Here is a 27,448-nt window from a genome sequence, read left to right as displayed (position 1 = left end):
AAGCAACAGCTTCAGACTATATACATTTATTAAAGTTGGATTATTAAAGTTTTTTTTTTTTTTTTTTGAAGTTTCATTTTTATTTATTTCAATAAACGTATGAATGAGAAACATGCCAGCTGTGCATTACTACACTCGGAGGTGGAGAATGAAAAATACCTGGGGGTAATTGTGCAGTCATATGAAGTTCTCTGAGCAGTGTAGATGGGCTGCCAGAGCAGGTCATGGAGTTTTGTCAATGATATATAGGAATTTTTCAAGCAGAGACAAAGAGGTGATTATCCCTTTGTATAAAGGCAATGGTCAGGCCACACCTTGAGTACTGCATACAGGTCTGGAGGCCTCATTTTAGGAAGGAAGTAGAGCTGCTGGAACGTGTACAGAGAAAGGCAATGAGATTGGCGAGAAGAACAAATGGTTGCTCTTACGAAGAAAGGCTTAAGTACTGCAAATAGCAGCATCTGAAGACTAGGCACCTGCGAAGTGATCTGATTAAGGTGTACGGGGCCTTGACTGGTTTGAGCAGGCTCAATGCTGATGGGATAATTCCATTTGCTCAGATTAAGAACCTGAGGGGGCATAGATTAAAATTGAGGAAAGACAGTTGTAGAATAGATGTGCTGAAGCTTCCCTTTAACCAGCGGGTTGTTGATTGCTGGAACAAGCTTTCATCTGTTGTTGTGGAAGTTGATAGCTTAAATAAATTTAAGGCTTAACTACACAAACGTTTGGGGTGACCAGGTGGATGAAATGGAAATTATTTTTTTTGGCTGATGCTAAATAAGCTTGCTTTCATGCATCATATGCCTTATGCTATAACCTCTAAAAAGTTACACGAAGAGAATTTTTTTTTTCTTTTATCTGATACAGAGAAAAGCACTGTTTGTTTTTGCCATTCTATACTCATTTATGGCTCGGAACAGGGTTGCTCTCAAAGTTTTCTTTTCCCATTTCCAATAAGAAATTAGCAGCATTGAAAATTTCATTGCATTTACAATGGGTTTGGCCTTACATCATTGAATTTATGGAAGTTATCCATATTGCACCCTAAGATAAAAATTAATATTTTTAGATCAGTTTATTTTTGTTTAAATTAATTACCTAAACCATTTTAGCATCTTTCAATTTTGTGTTTAACTAAAAAAAAAATTTAATGAATAATATATTCATCTGTAACAGCATAAACTTCTAAAATGGGGAGCTTGTGATGGGCCAAGGCTGTCACTTAAGCTTTGAAGAAAACTTTAGAAAAATAAACAAATATTTATGTAGTTGTTAGAGTAATATTAAGCATGAAAACAAATATTGAATAACATTATATTAAAAAAAAAAAAGCTCATACATCATGTCTAACTGCAATGATATATCAGCTATTTTATATAATCATAATTAAAAACAAATAATTAAAACATAATTAAACAAGTTTATATTGAACACACCATTATAAACACAAGCTGCACAAGTTTCATATGATGCAACTACAGCAACACAATTCTATAATAAAATTAAACAAGCACTGAAAACTGTCTTTAGCACCTGATTCACTTAACTACATCAAAATTTCTGCTTCACTCACTAAGAGACAAGGTTATAACATATAGCAAAACAACTGATAAATATTGGTAGGGAAAAAAACTTTATTTTCAGAACAAATTGCAAGTAAAATAAAATTTCTTACTGTATTATTAAATACATGCAATTGTGTTTAATATATACACTGGCAACAAGCATTTAAAAAAGGTTAGAATAAATGTAAAAAGATTACATCCAATCTTTCTTGATGCTGTTTATTTTCCTGCTCTTGACATTTCAGACGCCTCTGAAGCTCACTAAAACCAATCATAGGAACAGGGATGAGCTTTGCAGGATCAGGATTATCCAGTTTAGCTTGTTGCCATAAGCGATTATCAATTCCTAAAAAATAAAATAATTAGTTAAGAAAAGGAAGAATTATAACGTAGAATGCATTGAGCCTTTGCAGCTCTGTTATCTTTTAATTAAAAAAATATAATAAATAAGACAAAATAAAAAAGTGCTCCAACTTCCTTTCTAAACTTCTTACAAATTGCAGTCCTCAAAAAAGTTGTGGGATATCTCAAGACTGACCTCATTCTGTGTGTTTTCCACTATAAACTGCAAATCATCTTGAAGCTAATTTTCAGTTTAAGGGAGGAAAAACAAGCAATGAAAATTTGCCTTTATGGAAGGAAGATTTTAATAATGGAAGTAGAGAACACCAGATGGGGTCAGCAGTATAACAGGGGCAAAATGAAGTCATATAATGTCTTCCTATTACCATTAGACAAGTTTATTCTTATGGAATTTTCAGACTATCCAAGAAATTTTAGGGATGATTGCACTTTAATGAGACTGGCAAGCAGGAATCCTTGACTACAAAGTCATACATTATTAGCTACAAAAACAAGTCAAATTTTTTTCTGCAACTGCTGTAGTGTTTTGAATTAACAATGGCCTTGAAAGTTGCAGTCTATCATTAATCCATTCCTGATGACAGAAGAGGTTCACAGGCTGTCAGTGCTGGTGTAACTAAGACTATCAGTCTACAACCACTAAACTGATACTAATCTTAGCACAAAAATCAGAATCCAAACTAGGCTTTTTTTTTTTTTTTTTTTTTTTTTTGAAATCCCGAAACACAAAAGGTATAAGAACTTATAGTACTTAGTACCATGTACAGAAGATGGTTGAGAAGAATACTTGTTAACATTAGGCTATTTTGTTGATTATATTGCTTAGAAAATAAGTGTGAAGGGAGAATGTTCCAGAAAACTAAAGTTGGAGGGATAAATGAGGAAGCAGAAAAGTTGGTTATGTGAGTTCGAAGTTGAATAGTAAGTGGATGTTAACTGGTTGCAAAATGTGGTTGGACTGGTTTAGAAGAGAGAGAGAGAGAGAGAGGGGGGTAATTATAGAAGACAATTCAGAAGAACAGAGGCCCATGGAAGTATCTAGAGAAAAGGAATGCAGCAGAAACAGAATGTCTAGAGCAGTGGTTCTCAAACTTTGATTTGCTGTGCACTGTAAAACAAAAATTTTCTGGCAAACTTTGTGTACAGAGTTAAAAATATATTAATACATTAAACTATGAATAAAAATAACTTGAACTATAGAAAACTATTACTTACCTTAGTTTAATAAATTAAGCATGGTCATGTGAACATGAGCTTGATATTTTTGGCAACCCTTTCAATGTTAGGACATATATGAGATAAACATACCCTCATCTTCAATGCACTGGAGTCGCTTTTTTTTGCATTTAATGTTAGTTAATGAAGAAAATCCTAATTCACACAAGTATGATGTAGAAAACTGCATCAAAATGGACAAGGCTATTTTAGCTACTGAAGGATATTCTTCTCTAACTGAAATCCAAAATTTTTCAATAGACAACTTTTCATGTTTGATTTTTAGGCCGCAATCACTGGATATAGAAGCCAGTTTTTACTTAGATAATTTCAAACCAACATCCGATGGAATTTTTACGAAAATGTTTCGAACCCAATCATAGTCTTCTACATTTAATGATGGAAAATAAAAGTTTAATTTCTCTTCCAGTGTTGTGAAATGCCGAACCATGATAGCAGTCATTTCTTTTATGTGGGTTTTATGTAGCAAAGGAAACATTTCGAAATTACTATCTCTGTTTCTCCAAATTGCTATTGTTTTCTGAAATGCAATTAGCTTATCTCCTGAAGTTAGAAAGTTTTCATTTTTACCTTGCATACTTGTATTGAGGTTATTAAGATTGATAAATATCTCTGTTAAATATTCCAGTCTGGAAATCCAAAATTCGCAACGGAGATATTCGCAAAAACGTTTGTGTTTTTCTTCCTCAAAAAATGCAAGCATCTTGGATTTCGGAGTTCGTGGAAGTGGCACAGCACCTTCCCCCCCTTGACAGCCATCTCACTTAGCATTAGTAGAGGCATATGATGCAAGAAAGCAAGCTTATGGCAGCATCAGCCAAAAAAAAAAAAAAAAAACACCCCTCCAGTTTTACACTTCTGTGTGTAAAATTAAGCGTCTGTACTGTGAATCCATATCAATACAAATTTGCTTAAATAAACAAGTCTTCAACGGTCTGCTTTTATGGAAATTAACCATTTTGATAACTTGGTTTAAAACTTTTTTTAATTCAATTCCTAATGTTTTTGAAACGAAGACAAAAGAAATGCAATGAGTTGTAATAACTTGGGATTTTGCTGTTTTATGAACGTTGTAAACCCTTTCATAGAGCCTACCGTAGATGGAGCTCCATCCATACAAATGCCAACACATGACTTCCAAGAACATTTCCATTTTTCCAAGGTAGGCAGTTAAAGTATTAAAGATGTCTTGACCTCTTGTAGTACTAGGTATTTCTTTACAACAAAAAATCTGATTTACTATTTGGTCTCCATCAATAAAATGGATAAATGCAAGCAGCTGTGCTTTGTTACTGATGCCAGTAGAGTCGTCAATTTGCAAAACAAAATCTGAATTCTGAAGTTTATTCCACACATTTTCTTCTGTCAGCTGACAGTTCTCTGTAATTCGTCTACGAATTGTATCATTTGAGAGGGGAATTTTGCTTATTTCTTGTTCTGCTTCATTTCCTAACATTGTTTTAACTATCTTTCTACATGCCAGCAAAATAATTGACTCAGCAGAGTATGTGATTTCATTTTTTGTGCAAACATTTCAGATATCTCATAAGAAGCGATTTGAGCCTTTTCAGAAACTATTAATCTTTTTCTAAAAATGTTTGCTTGTTTCAATCGCTGCTCTGATAATCTTTTGAAATAATTAGAATCTTTCCCTAGAAGATGTGAGTGTTTAGTTGTAAAATGTCTTTTTAACTTTTCAGGAACCATGACTTCGACATTTTTTTGCCACATGCAACATAGTGGAAAAGGCTTATTTTCATTTCCAGTCCAAGAAAAACCAAACTTTAAATAACTGCTGCAATATTGGCAATTAGGTTGTGTTTTAACTTTACTGACATTTGTTGCTTTTGAAGTAAGCTTACTTTCAGATTCACAGTCGTCAATGCTACGTTTCCTCTTAACAAATTTATCCATTTTTATGGGGTGCTATATGTCACAAAAAATAATAATAGAAAAGCTGAATTGCATATACATAAGCACTTACATAGAACATAATTGAATTGCACATCTAATGCAGTCACAGAGCACATGTAGCCTATTCCGTAACACAGTTGGGAAGAACATGTAGCCTATTCTGCTGTCTGGCTCAGACTAATATAAGTAAATCATCAGCCTGCATCCTAAGTAGCTACAAATGCATGCATGTTCTGAATGCGTTTCAAACGCTCCTCTGTCACGTTGCTTGCTAGCTGTGTACAATAATAACTGTTACTCTAGGGGCCTAAGTCTAGCTATTAATTGATCATGGATGTAATAAATCACTATACATATGGGTTTCTTCTCATTTTTAAAATATACTTTCATAATATTTGAGGCAAACCACAAGAGTGCACTGTGGAACATCGCTGGTCTAGAAAGACAGAGTGAAAAGAAACTGTAAGAGATGGATCAATAATTAACCTAACTGTTCGGTTTTGAATGGTGTCTAGAAGCATAAGAAAGGTTATGGGGAACACTGCCCCAGATGTGAAAACAATATTCCATGGTACAGTGAATTTGAAATTTGTACAGAGTGAGTAGCTGTTCAGAAGAAAAGTAACACTGAAAGTGAAAACCCAGTTTTTTAAATGCAGAGGAAACAAATTTGTGATGTACAAGAGAAATTAATTATTAAGATAATCCCTAATAGGGGTATGTGATCTTGTCTAGAAATCTGTCAGTGAAGATAATCACAGATGCAGAAGAATCTTTTTTGTGGTATATAAACAGGAGAGTTTTAGAATGATTGAAATCAATCATGTTAGCATTGTCCCATTGTAAAACACCTGAAAATCAGCATTTAAGGAATTAGCAGTGGACATTCGTGAAGATGAAGCTGTTTGTGCAGGGCAAGGTAGAATGCAATATACTATCATCAGAAAAACTATGGATAGGAATACTAGTCAATGAAAGGTCATTAATATACAACAGGAAAAGAGTGGGAGATAGAACTGAATCTTGGGAAAACCAGCATTAGTAGAGAAGTTAGAGAGCCATCTACCAACACGAGCAGTGAGAAGTCAAGGAGAAAACTGGAAAAAGAAAACTTTATTTTTATCAGTGAATCGACATTTGTTGTAGCCATGAGCAGAGTATTTTCTAAATTTGTCAGAAATTCCATTCATTCAAAAAAATATATAACAAACGGCGGCCGTTTATTATATATATTTTGAAATTGCCTGCGGGCCAGATTATGCACATTCGGGGGTTGCAGGTTGCTAAGTGCTATTTTATTCCCCCTCCCCACACACACACTTATGGGTGTGGGGCCCAATCTACCAGTTCATATGCTTATGGGTATAATAAGGTGTATGTGTGAAAAATACTATGGGCATCCAATTCACAAATTCATGTGCTGTTGTTGTTATTATTGGGTTAAATGACAAGGGCTACTAAGGCCAAATTGTGCCTATTCATAGTTTGTAGTGGCCTAGTTAATATATGGGAATGTTAACTAGGCCATGAAAATGCTTTCCTGTGACATAATCCTTAGCATTTAACACATTCACTGCCTAAATGCAAACTTACATCAAAACAAACTGCAACTTTTGCGCCTCAACACAAATATGCATCCACTGAATTGCAGTTAATAAGTGAGCACTGTAAAATTAAAAGCACATAAAATGAACAATGATTGAACCATGGGCCAGTGCATTACAGCTGGGATTTTTATTAGAACCAAAAAAAAAAAAAAAACTGTATACTTGGCTCACAGTTTCATATGTTCTTTGTTTATGTTGAATTTATTTTATCTAGTTTAGTATTTTTTCTTTGATTATGTTGAAGTTATTTTATTTAGTTTAGTAAAATATAAAAAGGTAAAATTTTTTGAAGATTATGTTTGCTGAATTTAATTCTTGAGTTTGTGAAAAACAAAACATCCTTAGTGTGCGTACTGATAAAATTGTTATAATTTTGTTATACTGATAAAAGTCTGGAACATCACGACTGAAAAAAAAAAAAAACAAAAAAAAAAAAAAAACAGGGATGGACATTATGTTGAAGCTGATGACATTGAATGAGTTCTTCCTAATTTTATCCAATAGTGAAATAGAATTCTATTCAAGTGATGTGAATTCTGAATCTAGTTCAAATGTATCTACTGATGTTAGAACACTACAAATAAAAGATGCTGGCATTAGTCAGAGTGATGATTCTTCACATATCTATTTACTAAGAAGCACTGCCTACTTGTTCTAGCACCACAGAGTAGCTTCCCGAAATCACACAAAGGACTCTCGCTAATGTAAGTGGCAGTGAACATGTTAAATAGAGCTGCATCCAGGTTAATCCCCAATACCTCCCACTTATTAAAAAAACTCTAGATTATATGAAATCTACAGCCATCTCTAATGACAGCAATAAAACCATCATTTCCAAGAGCAGAGAATATTTCCAGTCATTATGGGTACACACAGCATTACTGCCTTTGAAAATCATTCAAAAATTTTTTTGTCCAGTTGACAGTTCATCTAGTGATGTAGATGAATTATTCCTGCCAGACAAGTGGCCTTCAAATGCCCTATGACCCAGGCATTCACTACTGAGCTTATAGCTCAGTAATAAATGCCAGTCAACCAGATGTCCTCAAACTGAGGAGTTATTCAGCGAGGGGAATGCCAGAGGTGTATTCAACTCAGGCAGTAAGCTAGAGAATCTTGTAATAACTGAGAGTAAAGTGGAGGAGAAATTGTTGAAGATAAACACAAGAAAGGCGCCTGGGGTGGATGGGATCTATCCAGTTATATTAAAGGAGACAGCAAAGGAAGTAAGCAAACCCTTAGCCATAATTATGAGAGCTTCCTTGGACTCAGGGGAGGTACCCATAGACTGGAGATGTGCAATGTGACCCCAATTCACAAAGGAGGATCAAAGGCTGACACAAGTAATTATAGAACTGTGAGTTTAACTTCTGTTCCAGGAAAATTAATGGAAGCACTGCAGGATCATCTAGACAAGACTTCAGTTATAGCTTGGACACAGCATGGTTTTGTTAAGGGAAAGTCTTGCCTGACCAATTTGATTGGATACTATGATGCAGTCACAAAAGAACTGGATGCACAGAATAACTTTGATATTATATATTTGGATCTTAGAATGGCTTTTGATACTGCTGCACAAATTGGAACAGTGTGGCATTGGAGGCAAATTGCTGCTTTAGATAAAGGGATGGTTGAGTGGGAGAAGACAGAGTGGTAATCAATGGACACTGCTCATTGTGGACTAATGTTATTAGTGGAGTCCCTCAGGGTTCAGTGTTGGGTCCATTATTGTTTTCTGTATTTATAAATGATATTGATGATGGTATATCAAGCTTAATGTCCAAGTTTGCAGACGATACAAAGGTTGACAGGGTTGTTAAGGACACTACTGACGCTATGCTGCTGCAACAGGATTTGGAAAGGTTGGGCAGATGGGCTGAGAGGTGGCAAATGAAGTTCAACATTGACAAACGTAAAGGACTACATATGGGAAACAGCAACCGCAGAGCAATGTATCAACTCTGTGGTAGTACACTGACAGTGGTAGAGAATGAAAAGGACCTGGGGGTAATTGTGCAGGCAGATATGAAGTTCTCTGAGCAGTGCAGACAGGCTGCAAGAGTAGCTCATGGTGTCTTGTCAATAATATACAGAGATTTTTCTAGCAGGGATAAGGAGGTGATTATTCCCTTGTATAAGGCAATGGTCAGGCCACACCTTGAGTACTGTATACAGGTCTGGAGGCCTCATTTCAAGAAGGATGTAGAGCTGCTGGAATGAGTACAGAGAAAGGCAACAAGATTAGTGAATGGAACAAACGGTTGCTCTTACGAAGAAAGGCTTAAGTTTTGCAAATTACAGTATCTGGAGACTAGGCACCGGCAAGGTGCTCTGATAGAGGTGTATAAACCATGAATGGTTTGAGCATGCTCAATGCTGATGAGATTCTTCCTCTTGCTCAGAATAATCACCTAAGAGGGCATAAATTCAGATTGAGTAAAGACAGATGTATGATAGATGTGTGGAAATTTGCCTTTAGCCAGTTGGTTGGTGGAACAGACTTCCATCCCTTGTTGTGGAAGTTGATAGCCTAAATAAATTTAAGGCTCAGCTGGACAGGTATTTCCAACGAACAGAGGGGTGAAGTGGAAGTGCTTTCTTTCTTTTTTTTTTTTGGCTGATGCTGCATAATTTTGCTTTCTTGCATCATATGCCTCTACTAATGCTAACTGCACACACACGCATACAATATATATTAAGGACATCTGATATAAATTTATATAGCTGCATATTCCAGTGAACTGTTGTGTGTATATATATATATATATATATATATTTGATACTAGTGAGCTATTAAGTGCTTGATATTTCCTATATTCTATTATATTATGAATCAACAGGGCTTACCTTTATTTTTATATAGGAAGCTTCTTTTCCAACTCTCCTTGTCCAACTCGCTAATAATTCATGGGGAAGGCGATATCAATTTTGCAAGACAGTCAAAGTTAGATTTTGGAGGTCTAAACTGGCTAATAATTAAGGATCGATTTTTTCTTTTTGGTGGTGTGGCAGAAATTTTGAGTTAAATTTAGGGGTCTAATAATTGGATATGGGGTGGGGGAATGTAGAGAATAACCCCCGCACATATCCAATTATTAGACCCCTAAATTTAACTCAAAATTCCTGCCACAGAACCAAAAAGAAAAAATAGATCCTTAATTATTAACCAGTTTAGACCTCGAAAATCTAACTTTGACTGTCTTGCAAAATTGATATCGCCTTCACCATGAATTATTAGCAAGTTGGACAAGGAGAGTTGGAAAAGAAGCTTCCTATATCAAAAATAAAGGTAAGCCCTTTCGATTCATAGTGTATATATATATTTATATATATATATATATATATATATATTTTATGTAAACCCCAAACACGAGAGGTATTAGAACCTATAGTACTTAGTACTCACTTTGGTTGGAGAATGAGGAGATGAAAGAAGATATTTGTTGACACTGGACTTCAACTTCTGCAGACTGTAATTTTCAGGAAATACGTATGAAGGAAGGTTGTTCCAGAAAATGGCAGTTGAATGAATAAATGAGGAAGATGAAAAGTTGGTTCTGTGAGTTTGAAGTTGGACAGTAAATGGATGTTGGCTGGTGGCTGCACGTGTTCGGACTGTTTTGAAAGATAGAGCAGGAATTATAGAAGCCAATTCATGGAAGTATCTGTAGAAGAGGCATGCAGCATTAACAGTAAGTCTATGAGACAGCGAGTGGAGAGACTCTGTTAGAGACGAATCATTAATTAACCTAACTGCCCTCTTCTGAATGGAATCAAGAAGCCTGAGAGAGAGGTTTTGGGGGCACCACCCCAGATGTGGGAACAATATTCAATGGCTGGGCGGATTTGCAATTTATACAGAGTAAGCAACTGTTTGGAAGAAAAGTAATGCTGAGAGCAAAAGAGAAAACCAAGTTTTTTAGATGCAGATGAAGCAATATTTGTAATGTGCTTATGCCAAGACAGATTAGAAGTCAGGGTAATCCCCAAAAGAGATATATCATTTTGCCTAGAGTCATTAAAGATAAGCATAGGAGTAGAAGAATCCTTTTTGCGAGATATAAAACAAGACTGAGCTTTAGAAAAGTTGAAATCAACTAAGTTGTCTTTGCCTCACTGAAGAATTACCTGAAGATCGGCATTTAAGGAATTGGTAGCAGATTTTCGAGAAGTTGAAGCTGATTGAACAGCACAAGGTTTCTCAAAAAGGAAAGTGGAATGCAATGTGCTATCATCGGCAAAACTATGGATAGGATTTCCAGTCAATGGAAGAAGGTCATTAATATACAAGAGGTAAAGAGTGAGGGAAAGAACTGAACCTTGGGGGACACCGGCATTAGTGGAGAAGTTAGAAGACAGAGAGCCATCTACCATCACCCTCAGTGAGCGATCAGAGAGAAAACTGGATTACCAATTACTAAAAACAGTTGGCAAACCATAAGATGGAAGGTTGTTTAGAAGACCTTTATGCCAAACACAATTGAAATACTTTGAGATGTCAAGAGCAACTACTTGTGTTTCACGGAACCTTTCCATTGAATTAGTCCATAAATGGGTAACATAAGCCAGAATATCACCAGTTGATCGACACTGACGGAATCCATACTGGCGATCGTTGATCAGATGGAAGGTTTCTAGGTATTTTAAAAGTTGGCGGTTAATTGACCTCTCCATTACTTTAGAAAGAGTAGAAGTAATTGCAATGGGACGATAATTGGATGGGAGGGATTTGTCACCCTTTTTAGAACTGGCTGGATATAAGCAAATTTCCAAGCAGAAGGAAAAACACCTTTGGAATAAGAAAGTGGAAAAAGGCGGCAAAGAATGGAAGTTCAGGAGCACAGGTTTTGAGAACAAGTGGAGAAATACTGTCGGGACCTGGAGCTTAGCATCAAGATTCGTCAAAATCCTTCTGACAGAAGACCACAGGAGGCATTGAATGGAGAGTGTTGGGAATGGTGGGAGGTGTTTTACCAAGATCATTAATACAGGAGTTGGAAGAAAAATGGGATGCTAGCAGGTCAGCTTTATCCTTGGCTGAAGTGACAACAGAACCATCTGGTTTGGACAGAGGTGGGAGCAGAGATGGGCAAAAGTTGCGGCCAATAGCTTTGGCAAGAGACCAGAATGCTTGGCTACCATTAGGGCAAGAAGCAAGTTTTGTACTCTTAGTCTGTTCTTCCATCATGCAGTATGATTGATGACTTTTGAGGTTATGATGAACTTTGTGGCAAGATTCAATATTCATTACATTTCGAGGGTACAGCTCTAAAATGGTGTTCGCAGGCCGGCCGCTAGTTAGTACACCGCACCGAACCTATTCGTAACTCTCTAGGAGGCTTCGAGATCAGCTAGTGTATAATCTTGCTACCTCTACTCTGCCAGATAGTGACTGGAGGGAGTCCGAGTAGTGTGTATGCGGGGGAGCATTGTCGAGGCCACGTTATGTCAAGGATCTGGGTATATTCTTACCATGTGTACGCCATATCCAAAAATTTCATTACTTCATACAGCATGTCCCACCCACTTTTTCTTACTATTGAATACACCATGAATTGTCAAACTAATAGAGTAAGCTTAGCTGCAAAAAGATCTAAACCTCCCAAACACTTCCTAGTTCATTTCACAAATATACGTGGTCTCAACGATGTCCATTTCCACTTTCAGTCTGCCAAACCCCATGTACTTTTTCTGACAGAATCTCAGTTATTGGTTGGTTCAACTATTGCTCATCTCAGATGTCCAAATTATTCCTTGTTTGATTCCTTTCGCCTCAAAGGTGGTACTTGTGCATATGTCCGTTCTGATATTCCCTGTCAGAGACTTGGCAATTTGGAATCCCCTCTTTGATCTTCTCTGGCTTAAAATCTCTCTACCTCATTGTGTCAAATTCATCTGTTGTCTCTACCATTCTCCCAACTCTACTAATCACTTGGAGCTCTTTGACTTCCTCTCTTTGCAACTTGATTTTCTCCAGTCCAACTTTCCTAACAGTGAGGTAATTTTCCTTGGTGATTTTAATGTTCACAACTCCAGCGGGCTTCCGTTTTCAAGTCACATCGACTCAGCTGGTTGAGATGCTGAGGCTTTTGCAATTACTAATGACCTTGCACAGATTGTTCATTACCTACAAGAATACCGGACAATCCTAATCATACAGCCAATATACTTGATCTTTTTCTCACAAACAACCCTTCTAAGCACACGGTCGAAGTGAGAGGTCCTTTAGCCACTTCAGATCACAACTTGGTGATTGTCTCTTCTCCAATGGAACCTTTATCTCATGGCTATTCCCCACCTTGTGTTGTTTGGCATTACAAGAATGCAAAATGGGATGATCTGCAAGACGTCTTTTCCTTGCTCGGATTACTGTCTCAAAACCTCTGATGTCAATGTTTGCTCAGATCGTGTAAGTGAAATTATTCTTGCAGGATGGAATCCGTTATCCCACACTCCACTTTAAAATCTCGTCCTTTAAATAAATCTTGGTTTTTCAATAAATGTGGTAAGGCTGTTCAAGAGAAGAATGTTGCATATCGTAATTGGCTTGTTTCTAATTCTCCAGTTTCATTTTCAGTTTCATATAAAATAAGATCAAAATTTCCAAGACAGAATCTGTTAAAAATATGTGAGTAGCAAATAAGAAAAAACTTTATTTCACAACCTAAATGTGACTGGAAATTTACAGATGGCATTCAGGATGCACATTTGCCAAGGATGTCTATTTTTATCTACTTGATGGTAAACAATTTTGTAGTCATTGTTAAGAATGTCAATATTTGAATAACCATGTTCCATAAAATTTTACTTTTTATCAAAGAAAGCAGTCTCATCAGTCTCAGAGTTATTGTTATTTTTGGTTTTTAGGAGCATTAACAACTAAGGCTATATTGCTCCGGGATATGCGGTGGTCATTCCCTGACCTTTCCGCATCCTCCGTATTTGGTGGTGACGGGCTCGAACCCCGGTCTAGTCAAGAAGCGTGTGTTACACACTGCTACTCCTTCCCACCTGGCTACGGAGGCGCCTCAGTCTCAGAGTAATGAAAAAGCTTTATCACGAGGAAAAGGTGCACAAATGTTAGAAGTGCTTCAGATATGGATGATTAGTCAAACTTATCCCCACAGTTTGTAGGATTATTTAGGCTAATCATCAAATAAAAGTGGAAATCTGATCTTCTAAGCTGGAATATCATAAGGTAGATGGCAAATTCTGTTTGTTACCTTTTAACAGGAAATATGCAAGGACTGCTAATTTATATTATTTAAAACTGGTAGATACAAAGCCATCTCCAATTTATTTAAGTTAAACTATTTAATTACATACAAATATAATATCTCTACCTGCTGGAGGATTATCCATATAATATTTTATGTATTCTTCAGTGGGAGCAGTTTTTGAGATTACATTTATAATTGCTAGAGAAGCTAGTTGGGGTTTCACAGTAACCTGCTCCAAGAAAGCACACGATTCTGGCGTTGGTATTCTTCTTGTTGCTCCAGTTGGAAGCCTTTCTAATAAATATATTGTTACTTCTGTCCTGCAGGAAAAGTAACCATAAAGAAATAAAAAAACTTGAACAAGTTGATGCTTATTAATATATTGTTTAAATTCATACAGTTCATCCTTATTAATTTCAATATCTAATTATTCAAAATCCAATGTATTTTGAAGTACAGTTCTCCGACCAAAAGGTTTTAGATGTATTTTATAGTTCAGATTATTTGAAATGTGTACGATGGAATTTGCATTCTGAATCAGGTAATGTGACTTGTGCATGGCTTGTCTAATTCGAAAAGATTGTGGAAACTGATTACAAGAAAACGCAGTTATAACAAAATTAAATGGAGGTATAACAAAAACTTGCTAGTCGACTGCATTGTTGTGTTGTTGTATGGCACCATTAAATGTCACATTTCGATTCATTTCCCCAAGAACTGCAAGTGAAATCGTGGAGAATTCACAAAATTTAAACTCGCATTAAGAGTACACATGTAATACATTTTGTGAAAATCAGTCACTGGGAAAAAAAAGAAATTTCCAAATGTGCAAATGCTGTGCATCTTCAAGTTACCATATGTATGTATCCAGTTTGAGAGAATGACAGTGAATGTACTTCAGAGAAAAAAAAAGAAGAAAAAAAAAAACTTTTAAATTGGATGATTCTACAAAAAAAGTAACAATTCTTTAGTATAATAATAATGGAGTATGTAAAAGATTAACTTTCTTGCATGTAACATATGCAAGCTATGCACCAAAACAAGCACTATGTTGTTTTTTTAAATAAAATTGTACATACCTTCTAAAGAGAGAGTATTTTTGAATGTTATTTACCGTTTAATACTTGTAATCCACACACACAAAATAAAAAGAGGGACATTTTTCTTATAGCACTGTCATTTGTTCAGTAAACTTGATAACATAGTACTAACTACTCATGCTAATTCCAACTTTATAAGCTAGTCACAGAATGCTTGCATAAAACAATGACCAGTTTGATGAAGGCAAATGGGCCTGTGGTACTGGATTCCATGACTAAAGAGTAATAATACAATAATTCCACGATTAAAGAGTAACAATATTTTGTTATATTTTGTATGTCTTTTACTGAAGGGTTCGTTTACCCCGAAAGCTCCATACCTTAGTCATTAAAAATTTTGTCACCGAATACACTGTATTGTTACTCTTTGACCAGTTTGATATTACTTTAGGGCACTGCTCTGAAAGTAGGGGGAGGGAAAAGTTTAGTTGTGTGGAATTAAGTTGATATTTATGTAAGAGACTAACCACAAAGCTGCTTTGGCAGTTTTTCTCTCGTTTTCAATACTATGAGAGCTGTTCAATAAAGAATGATCACAAATGTTTTTTTACAACATACCTTTATTAATCATTCTTATTTCAACTGTCCTTTTCAAAGTAGTCCCCATTCGATGAAATGTATTTACTCCAATGTGTCTGCCATTCTTCAGAAACATGGTGGAAGGCATTTTTTGATGTGTTTAAAAATTGCCTCTGATGTCTTTACAAATTCTTCCAACAACGGGAAATGTTTTTCTTGCAGCTCCTTCTTTAATTATGGAAATAAAAAATTCACAAGGTGCAAGTCAGGGCTGTAAGACGGATGAGAAACACATTTGATACTACTGCTGGCTAAGTGCACATTGACAATATGAGTAATGCGAGGTCTTGCACTGTCATGATGCAGCATCCATCTACTTGTATGTAGTTGTATGCGACGAATGTGATCTTGCGAAGTGTGCAGTAGAATTCGCAGTAAGGTCCTGGTAACAGTCATATGATGTGTCACAACATGCTGGTAAGCCATTCTTTGAATGTCAAAATGCGCCTGGTCAGACACGTGTGCCTTGAGCCTGATATTTAAGGTTGTGTCGCCTGAACCTCATTATTGTTGAGAAAGGAGGTGGATGCCTCCAAAAGCTTCAATGGTGTTTTATCGCATTTTAAATTCATCAATTCAATTTTATTTGTTGTAAAGTAAATCAGTTTTTGTAAATTATTATTTTACAGTTTTTATTGTATCATTTCAGTATACTATCCAATATTATTTTATCATTAAATCAGTTTATTTAAACTTGTGGTACTGAAATTCAAGTTGTGGTGGAATTTACAGTATTTCTTGTTTAGTCAGTTCATAATAATGTGGTAAAGATCTCCATTATTTGATGAGAATTTATTATGCAACAAATACTCATATGTAAATCTCATGAAATTCCATATTTTTTTTTTTATTGTCATGTGAGTGTGAAGAGGGGGAAAGCAAATGGAAATAATTTAATACTGTGTTATTAAACCGCATATAAATAAAGTTTATTATACATACTTGTCATCAGGAAGGCTTCTAACCCCTTCCACACATACTGATATAGTGGGTTTACTGCCAAAAACACGATGAAGTTGATCTACTGTCTGTTGTTGCTGAAGACGAAAATCATATGCTTTTTTGCTGAAAATCAGTCCAATCAAACCTTCTTCTGGCTTTCCAGTAGGCAAGCAACTATAACCAATAGCCTAAATTTAAAGATATAAACAACTAAATACACCGAGAATAATAATCTTAACTTAAAAGATATTGTAGGATTTTCGGGAATAAAATTTTATATAAAAAATATACTTACTAATATAATATAATAATATGATAATTACATATAAAATTTTAAAAATAATGAATGACTATTTTCACATTTTTTTATCATTTATATAAATTGAAAAAAAAAAATCATCTCATTTCAAGTCTTTTTTGGAAGTTCTTTAGAAACTTATGCTGTTTCTAATTCTACTTCAGTATAAATCAATGTTTCTGCAGTGAAGTAGAACTTGTTTAATGAGTGTTAGTTTAAGAAAAAATAAAAGCAACATACCACAAGATCAGGTGAATCAATAACATGTTGGTATATTATACTTAAGACAGTTGCAGACCATTTGGAAGGATATTCAGTACTGTATTTCCCCACATATAACACGCACCTTAATTTTGGGGCCCGAAATTTGAAAAAAAAAAAAAAAAAAAAAGTATTACATAAAGTTATTGAACTCAAGTTTTATTCATCATAAATTTCATACAACTTCTCATCACTGTCAAAACTCCCATCCATTAGCTTGTCCTCATCTGTGTCCGATGACGAATCACTGTCTTCATATATTGCCTCGTCCTCAGTTCCATCTATGGCATTTAAAATGCCACACTTCTAAATGACTTGACAACGATCTCAATCTTGATATTATCCCAGGATCTTTTCACCCAGGTAAAAACTTCTCCTATAGTTGGTTTCTTCACTCTTCCTGCTGGTGTCAAATTGTCCCCAGAAGACTTCATCCATTGGTTCCATTCGTCTCTCATGGCAGCTTTGAAGGGTTTGTTAATGCTGAGATCAAGTGATTAGAGCTGGGATGTCAAGCCTCCAGGTATGATGGCAAGTTTTGTTTTTTGCTCAGCAGCAATCCTCTTTGTATTTTTGTTATGTTTGCCCTGAACTGATCAGGCACCAATAGGGCAGGTTTGCGTAAGAGACCACCTGGTCTCCTGCTCCAAATTTTCTCAAACCAGATCTTCATCCCATCCTGATCCATCCAACCCTTTTCATGAACGTGGACAATCACTCCTCGAGGAATGTCTTCTTTTGCGTTTGAAACAGCATAAGAGGCACCTTGGTTCCGTCGGCACAACAAGCTAGAACAACTGTATAATGGCTCTTTTCATGTCCACTTGTCTTCACAGTTACAGTTTTCACCCCCTTTTTATCAACAGTTCTGTTACTTGGGACATCAAATTGAAGGGGGACTTCGTTCATATTTGCAATCTGTCCCAACTCAAACTGATGTGTCTTCCGACACTGAATGACAAAACAATGAAATTGAAGGACCTTCTGCTCATAGCTTTCAGGCATCTTATGGGTAAGCCTGGTGCATGTATGCATGCTTAGTCCATTCCATTTCATGAACCTAAAGCACCAATTGTGTCCTCCTTTGAAATCAATAACTTCTTTTTCATCAGCAATTCTTGCCTCATGCTGAACCATCTTTGTGGACACAGGAATTCCAATTGCCCTTTGCTCTTCAATCCATATCTTCAATTCCCTCTCTAAATCAGGCCCTTTTGCTGACTTGTCTCTCATGGCCTTCTTCTGCCGTGGCGTTTTCAGTAGGGTTTCTTCTTTCCGTAGCCAGTCTCGGATTGTTTTCTCAGTTGGAGGAGGACCAAACGTACGTTCAGCAGAACGATTTCCATTCACTTTTGCAAACTGGATCACTTTTAACTTGAATTCAGCACCGTACGAAAATCTTTTCTGAGCCATTTCTGGGCAGAACGTGGCAAAACGTAACCTAATATACCGGTAACAAGTGCGAAACAATGAGTGCAAAGACAACAAGCGCGAAAAAGCGGGAAATGCAAGTAAAAAAATCTACAACCACTGTATAAGACACACCCAGTTATTAGACTCCCAAATTTTTCGGAAAAGGGTGCGTCTTATACATGGGGAAATACGGTTATTTTCCAATTTTTTGCCTGATCACCATGGAATGATTCTGATTATATCTATCCAATAAATCAGGGATTCTAAACATTGTGATACTGAAATCCCCTAAATTACAATATAAATGTGTGTTCTACTTACAAATAAAATTAATAATTTCACCTGGGTGCACTTCACGCACACTTCTATAGACACTCAAGTCTACTGGCTAAGGATATACTGCTACATGACTTGCTGGCAGAGGTGTCAGAAACTTACGATTACTGAAAGAAAACAAACCTAACCTTTGGTGGTCATTGGTAACAAATCAAAAATATATGATAACAGGTTGTCATATGACAAGTGTCATACATTGTAATCTGCAGAAGTTTTGTCCATTCCAATTCATGAAGTACATTAATATTTAATCAAAGAAAATTGTAAAAATTTATTGATTTTTTCATATAACAATGGATTTTATTATATAAATTTAAAAATTATTCCAAATAAATGGAAGTTATATACAGGTACGCTACGGCCAAACTGGCCATGGCTGGGAGACTCAAGAGAAGAGCGGCCTCATTTTTAGCGTAAATATTTTATAAAGTAGTGATAAACCAAGAAAACAAGTAATATAAAAGCATTCTTAAACTCAACTTGTTAAGTATTTAAATTTTATTCTTCTACCTTTTTATTGTAATAAATAAGTTAAAAGTTTCTATTAAAATTGTTTTTATTATTACTTTATTTTTCAAGTCCAAAAAAAAAAAAAAAAAAATTTTGACCTATTAGTTTACATTTTTATCAAGGACTTATTATTCACAATATAAATATAAAAACCTATGTAGTATTTGTATTTATATGTATGTGTGTATTATACATATATATATATATATATATATATATATATACATATATATACATATATATATATTAAAGTGGCCTCGAATTTAAGTATGGCCAGGAAAGGGGCCTCAAATTTAAAAATGGCCGGGGACCTATTTCATCCTTAATTCGGTATATAAATGGATATGCAAGTATAAAAAAAAAACTTCATTTCAAAATAAAGTTCTTTAAATACAATACCTTGTGCTTCTGACATGAAATTTAAATGGATGGGAATCCAATTCAAATGCTTAGGCCACACTGCACACAATCTAAGGCAGTGTCTAACAATATTCTCTAAGTGAAAGTTCACTGTTATTCGTGTCCCAACATTCACTAACAACTCCTCCTTAGAGAATGTCCCAAGTCCACAGGTTTTTTTGTTTTTTATTATCAACATTTTGCCTAAGTTATAAAGATAACACCACATTTAATCATACATCACTGCTGTGTTTAAAAATTCAGAATCATGATCAAATCACGTGATATTTCAACTTAAAGATGCCATATCTTCAATTCATATTTCATAATCAACACACATAATAATGCTTCTTATTTGGGGGAAAAGTTTGTCACTGATCAAAGTGAAAGGTCTCTCACACAGTGCCTCATCTGAATATCATTCAAATGTTCATTCTGATAAAAAAATTTTTAATGTGTTGACAATCATTTTAACAGTCTCTGATGCTGATTACAGTAAGCTTCAATGATCATTTTAATAGTATCTGATGCTGATTTCTTCAGAAAAATTTTACTAACGAAAACAAATAAGAATAATCCTAACACATTTTTGACTAATACACTGCCTACGATAAAAAAAAAATATATATATATATATATTCTAAACCGATAGATTAATATGCAAATCAAGAAGTCTAATAATATTTTAGGGCAGAAAGCCTCAAAATATGTAAAATTTAAACTATGACATTATTGGTGTGTCATTACTACACATTTGAATTTTTTTAAACACACCAAACTTTGTACACTGGCATCATTATTGTAACATCTGATATTGTGAAATCCTTCACAATGAAATTGTCTTATACCTCAAATAAGTAAAGCTTCCCCGTTAGTGAAGACTACTTTTGCTTATTTTCAGTTGAGTACCACCACTCACATAGAATATTTTATGGTGAATTCCTACGTTCTTAGTGCTAACAGAGTACTGATATGATGCAGATACAAGGGATCAAGTTATTTTAAATTTTTTTGCACTTTTGTGAGATTTAGAAATATAACACAGATTGATATAGGTTATAAATATTCAAAATATAACTTACCTTACATTTAAGCTTCTTTTTTTTACTTGTAAAATAAATTGGCAGTTCACCTCACAAATATGGTAATTAAAAAGCTTCAGCTGTTATATAGAAGAACAATTTTTTTTGTTTTTTTATGGTAAAACCACATATTTTTTTTAAACTTTACAGAAAGGAGATGATATTTGTAATGGTTACCAACAACATAATTCAACTAGGGTTTATAGCGCAGAAAGCCAAAGTTAGGCAGAAAACAGCCCACTCAGCAGTAGATACAGGAAACCCAAGTACATAATAAAAATTAGGCAAGTGGAACTCTGATACATGCAGGTTACTCTAGTGTTGTTCTTGCTGTAAATAAGTAAACACATGTAGTTTTCACATATTTCCTTCAACCACTAGTGAAAGATAAAGAAACTACAAAAATGTCTACATAAGTTGGGAATTTGAAAAGTTATATGAAGTGTTTATTTAAGGAGACTGGTAACATGTTACTTTTCAACCTAGTCTCCTTTGAAGCCTTTTGCCATTGATCCACAATGCATTGATTCCAACTATGAAGAAAATTCTCTTGGGCCTCCAGAAATGCATTCACTGCAGCAATCATATCACTGTTGGTGGGAAAATGGATGCCAGTCAGATATTTTTTCAAATTAGGAAATAGGTGATGAAAGTCTGATAGTGCTATATCTACTGAATATGGGGGATGGTCCAAGATTTTAAAGTCACATTCGTGCCACGCAGCCATGGCAATGGCAGACTTATGAGCAGGTGCATTGTTCTAGTGAACAAGATTCCTCTCTGGGGTTTTACTCAGCATTTGTCTTTGTTTTCATACAAACACCTCACAAGGTATGCATAATATGCCCCTGTGATTGTTTTTTTTTTTCTTTTTTTTTCCTAGAATTTTTTGCTTCTAACGTTGTTAGAAGCAAAAAATTCTAGAAGATATAAAAAATAGTGGATACTAGAATAAAATGCAGCCAGCCATTGTAGTGGACTGCTAAAGTTAGAATTAGCTTGTTGTGATGGAAGAAGACAGAGTTTGATTTTTCAATAATTAAAGTTACAAGGAACATTTGAAAAGTTTATGGCCTGGTTATAAAAGGTTAGTGGTACATTGTTAAAAATTTCTGTACTTAATGCATAACTCTTCAAATAGTAGCCCACCAAGTTTCATGCAGTTTCAATAACATTTTAATTTCAGGTCTAGCAGTCAACTAAGTTGTGTGAATGAGGAAAGATGGACAAAATCAGTCGCCATGTAGTCATCCAATCATTTGGGGAAAAAAGAGACTAATACCAGAGGCAATTCATAAAGATATGGTTAATAGTGGGGGAAATGCCCTTCTTATTCCAGGGTTAAGAAGTGGGCAGTTGTTGTTATTGCGGTTTTTAGGAGCATTAGCAACTAGGGCTATATTGCTCCGGGAATATGCGGTCGTCATTTCCTTGACCTTTCCGCATTCTCCGTATTTGGCGGTGACGGGCTCGAACCCCGGTCTAATCAAGAAGCGTGTGCTACACACTGCTGCTCCTTCCCACCTGGCTACAGAGGTGCCGAAGTGGGCAGTAGAATTTAAAAAAGGAAGGAGAGCCTGGAAAATGACCCACACTGTGTATCTGTAGACTTGCAATGTCCATCACTCCAGTTGTTGACAGTTTGCATAACCTGGCGACAAGTATCAGTTCAGTACATAACTGGCATCTTGTGTATCTCATCCAAACGTGTGTGTACTACATAATAACAGGTTCTCTCTGTGAAAAAAGTGTCAACACGAAAGGTCCCAAACCTGTTGACAGTAGGTCAAAAATGAAATGCACAAAGTTGTCAAGTCGAGTGAACATTTGCATTATTTTCAAGCGGATCTAGCAAATTCCTTTCAAGATTTGCAACCATGGATGATGTGGGTCAATCACTTTTGGCCACAGACAATAGCTGGCTGCATTTTATTCTAGTATCCACTTTTTTTTTTTTTTATGTGAACCCCAAACACGAGAGGTATTAGAACCTATAGTACTTAGTACCGTGCTTGGGTTGAAGGTTGAGAAGACGAAAGAAGATATTTGTTGATACTGGACTTGAACTTATGTAGATTGTAATTTTCAGGAAATACGTATGAAGAAGGTTGTTACAGAAAACGGCAGTTGAATGAATAAATGAGGAAGATGAAAAGTTGGTTCTGTGGGTTTGAAGTTGGACAGCAAATGGATGTTGGTTGGTGTGCGGCAAGTGTTTGGACTGTTTTGAAAGAGAGAGCGAGAATTATAGAAGCCAATTCAGAAGAACAGTGCTCATGGAAGTATCTGCAGAAGAGGCATGCAGCAGAAACATTACGTCTATGAGAAAGCGAGTGGAGAGACTCTGTTAGAGATGAATCATTAATTAACCTAACTGCACTCTTCTGAATGGAATCAAGAAGCCCGAGAGAGGTTTTGGGGGCACCACACCAGACATGGGAACAATATTCCATGGCAGGGCGGATTTGCGATTTATACAGAGTGAGCAGCTGTTTGGAAGAAAAGTAACGCCGAGAGCGAAAGAGAAAACCAAGTTTTTTAGATGCAGAGGAAGCAATATTTGTAAAGTGCTTGTGTCAAGAGAGATTAGAAGTCAGGGTAATCCCCAAAAGAGATATATCATTTTGCCTAGAAATCGGAGTGTCACTAAAGATAAGCATAGGAGCAGAAGAATCCTTTTTGCGAGATATAAGACAAGACTGAGTTTTAGAAGGGTTGAAATCAACTAAGTTGTCTTTGCCCCACTGGAGAATTACCTGAAGATCGGCATTTAAGGAATTGGTAGCAGATTTTCGAGAAGTTGAAGCTGATTGAACAGGACAAGGTTTCTCAAAAAGGAAAGTGAAATGCAATGTGCTATCACCGGCAAAACTATGGATAGGATTTTCAGTCAATGGAAGAAGGTCATTAATATACAGAAGGAAAAGAGTGGGGGAAAGAACTGAACCTTGGGGAACACCAGCATTAGTGGAGAAGTTAGAAGACAGAGAGTCATCTACCATCACCCTCGGTGAGCGATCAGAGAGAAAACTGGATAATCAATTACTAAAAACAGTTGGCAAACCATAAGATGTAAGCTTGTTTAGACGACCTTTATGCCAAACACGATCGAAAGCCTTTGAGATGTCAAGAGCAACTACATGTGTTTCACCGAACCTTTCCATTGAATTAGTCCATAAATGGGTAACATAAGCCAGAATATCACTAGTGGATTGACACTGACGGAATCCATACTGGCGATCGTTGATCAGACGGAAGGTTTCTAGGTAGTTTAAGAGTTGGCGGTTAATTGATTTCTCCATTAATTTAGAAAGAGTAGAAGTAATTGCAATGGGATGATAATTGGATGGGAGGGATTTGTCACCCTTTTTAGGAACTGGTTGGATATGAGCAAATTTCCAAGCAGAAGGAAAAACACCTTTAGAATAAGAAAGTGAAAAAAGGCGGCAAAGAATGGGAGTAAGTTCAGGAGCACAGGTTTTGAGAACAAGTGGAGAAATACTGTCGGGACCTGGAGCTTTCTTAGCATCAAGATTCATCAAAATCCTTCTGATATCCTTTTGACGGAAGACCACAGGAGGCACTGAATGGAGCGTGTTGGGAATGGTGGGAGGTGTTTTACCAAGTTCATTAATACATGAGCTGGAAGAAAAATGGGATGCTAGCAGGTCAGCTTTATTCTTGGCTGAAGTGACAACAGAACCATCTGGTTTGGACAGAGGTGGGAGCAGAGATGGGGAAAAGTTGTGGCCAATAGCTTTGGCAAAAGACCAGAATGCTCGGCTACCATTAGGGCAAGAAGCAAGTTTTCTACTCCTAGCCTGTTCAAAGTCTGGTTTGGACCGATTAATAACTGCTTTACAATTGTTGCGAGCTTTGGTGTAGGCAGAAAATGAAACTGAAGAATTAGAAACAAGCCAATTACGATATGCAACATTCTTCTCTTGAACAGTCTTAGCACATTTATTGGAAAACCAAGGTTTAGATAAAGGGCGAGTGGAGTGTGGGATAAAGGATTCCATTCCTGCAAGAATAATTTCACTGACACGATCTGAGCAAACGTTGACATCAGAAGTTTTGAAACAGTAATTCGACCAAGGAAAAGAAGACTCACAGGTCATCCCATTTTGCATTCTTGTAATGCCAAACAACACGAGGTGGGGAATAGCCATGAGATAAAGGCTCCATTGGAGAAGAGACAATCACCAAGTTGTGGTCTGAAGTGCCTAAAAGCCCTCTCACTTTGACTGTGTACTTAGAAGGGTTGTTTGTGAGAAAAAGATCAAGCGTATTGGCTGTATGGTTAGGATTGTTTGGTATTCTTGTAGGTAAATGAACAATCTGTGCAAGGTCATTAGACATTGCAAAAGTCTCAACCAGTTGGGACTGGTTGAGACTTTTGCAATGTCTCAAGTTGCATCTCAACCAGTTGGGTCGGTGTGACTAGAAAACGGAAGCAAGCTGGAGTTGTGAACATTAAAATCACCAAGGAAAATTACCTCACTGTTAGGAAAGTTGGACTGGAGAAAGTCAAGTTGCAAAGAGAGGAAGTCAAAGAGCTCCAAGTGATTAGTGGAGTTGGGAGAACGGTAGAGACAACAGATGAATTTGACACAATAAGGTAGAGATTTTAAGCCAGAGAAGATCAAAAAGAGGAGATTCCAAATTGCCAAGTCTCTGACAGGGAATATCAGAACAGACATATGCACAAGTACCACCTTTGAGGCGAAAGGAATCATACAGCGAATAATTTGGGCATCTGAGATGAGCAGTACTTGAATCAACCGATAACTCAGATTCTGTCAGAAAAAGTACATGGGGTTTGGCAGACTGCAAGTGGAAATGGACATCGTTGAGGACATTGAATTGAGACCATGTATATTTGTGAAATGAATTATCAAGTGCTTGGGAGGTTTAGATCTTTTCGCAGATAAGCTTGCTCTATTAGTTTGACAATTCATGGTGTATTCAATAGTAAGAAAAAGTGGGTGGGACATGCTCTATGAAGTAATGAAATTTTTGGATATGGCGTACATGTGGTAAGAATATACCCAGATCATTGACATAACGTGGCCTCGACAATGCTCCCCGCATACACACTACTCGGACTCCCTCCAGTCACTATCTGGCAGAGTAGAGGTAGCAAGATTATACACTAGCTGATCTGGAAGCCTCCTAGAGAGTTACGAATAGGTTCGGTGCGGTGTACTAACTAGCGGCCGGCCTGCGAACACCGTTTTAGAGCTGTACCCTCGAAATGTAAGGAATATTGGATCTCGCCACAACGTTCATCATAACCTCAAAAGTCGTCAATCATACTGCAAGATGGAAGAGATAGGGAAGGGTTGACCAGAACTTAGCTCTAGAGACTGAACATGGGTTCCACCACTTCAAGCCTCCAATAAGCAAAGTGGTAGTTTTTCACTGGTTGATGAGAGTCATCTACCACCTAGTACTGCCTTTTAACATAGAGGGGCGGCGTTCTCCATGTGGTGTGGTCGCCACACCTCGACCCCTGCTTATGTTGGTTCACACCTGGGTGGTCACCCACCATGTACATGTGCATGGAGGTTATACCCAGGATTACTAACAGTCCCACCATCGTGAAGGTGCAAGCAAAGGATTTGACTATCACAGACTGTCCGGACTTTGCCGAAATTGGGTCCACTTGACTTGAGTGTCACCCAAATATCAGTTCCATCAGCGTTTTAGACTCCCAGGTAGCAAGTACAGCTTGTCTGGCATATCTGAGAGAATATCTGTGACAACCTCAAGGATCATTACTATCTTCTAGAATTGTTTGCTTCTAACAAGAAGCAAACAATTCTAGAAGACAGATGATCCCTTTCTTTCTTCCCTTTCTTATGATCCCTTTCTTTCTTCACTTAGAGTTCTATTCATTTTATTAAGTTTTATCAATATACCTATGTCATAACTTTCATAAATCATATAAGGTCATTTCCATGATATATGAAATGTAATCATGAAGCCCTATTTCTTATAATGTAACCAGAGCTATTTTTGTCATGTTGAAAGAAAGTAAGGTTATGCAGTCTGATATTTCAATCCCTTGATGTAGTCATAAAACAAAATAATAATGAAAAAGAAACTTTGCTTTATCTCCTGTTTTGTTTTTTTTAATCAAGTTTTTTTTTTTTTTTTGTTTAAATCATGGTGTAAGAAACAATGTTAGCAACTTTCAGCCTATTCTTAAAATATAATATAATTTTAAATTCAATTACCTTAAATCTACAAAAAGGATTTTCTGGGGTGAATTCCACTGGTGGACAATTTGGAGCAAAATAACCCTTTCCAGTTCCCCAAAATGCCTGTAGCTGATTCCATTTGGCGAGAATAGCATCTCTTTCATCTCCAAATACAACAGGAAGTGAAATAGCTGTAGCAATATTGTTTACATTCACTTGGGGTATACTACCTATTAACCCTTAAAAGAAGATTGATGGAAGAAAAATTAAATAATTGAACATTAATTAAAAATATGATCAGATCTTACTTAATCATATAGTAAATGGTTTTATTTTTTATGCTTCTCCCATTCATCTCTTTACATTAGTTAGATTTGAAAATAAAGGCACTTACCTAGAGGCATAGCTACCAAG

General features: G+C 36.2%; 1 protein-coding gene across 1 annotated transcript in view; it reads right to left on the bottom strand.

The window, feature by feature from the left end:
• The window catches only part of Nup54 (nuclear pore complex protein Nup54), a 180,668-nt gene that overhangs the window by 63,958 nt on the left and 89,262 nt on the right, over nucleotides 1–27,448 (bottom strand). Inside the window, exons 5-8 of the mRNA XM_090390364.1 lie at nucleotides 27,071–27,273; nucleotides 16,530–16,717; nucleotides 14,032–14,228; nucleotides 1,766–1,914 (exon numbers count right to left, since the gene is read on the bottom strand). Coding sequence (XP_090246490.1) covers nucleotides 1,766–1,914; nucleotides 14,032–14,228; nucleotides 16,530–16,717; nucleotides 27,071–27,273 — 737 coding nt within the window. The remainder of the gene's footprint in view (nucleotides 1–1,765; nucleotides 1,915–14,031; nucleotides 14,229–16,529; nucleotides 16,718–27,070; nucleotides 27,274–27,448) is intronic.

Source organism: Mastigoproctus giganteus, chromosome 2, assembly GCF_048544385.1.
Source record: "Mastigoproctus giganteus isolate SK-2022 chromosome 2, ASM4854438v1, whole genome shotgun sequence".
NCBI classification, from domain to species: Eukaryota; Metazoa; Arthropoda; class Arachnida; order Uropygi; family Thelyphonidae; genus Mastigoproctus; species Mastigoproctus giganteus.
Note: the sequence above shows the minus strand (reverse complement) of the source record. Positions and strands in the feature narration are given on the sequence as shown.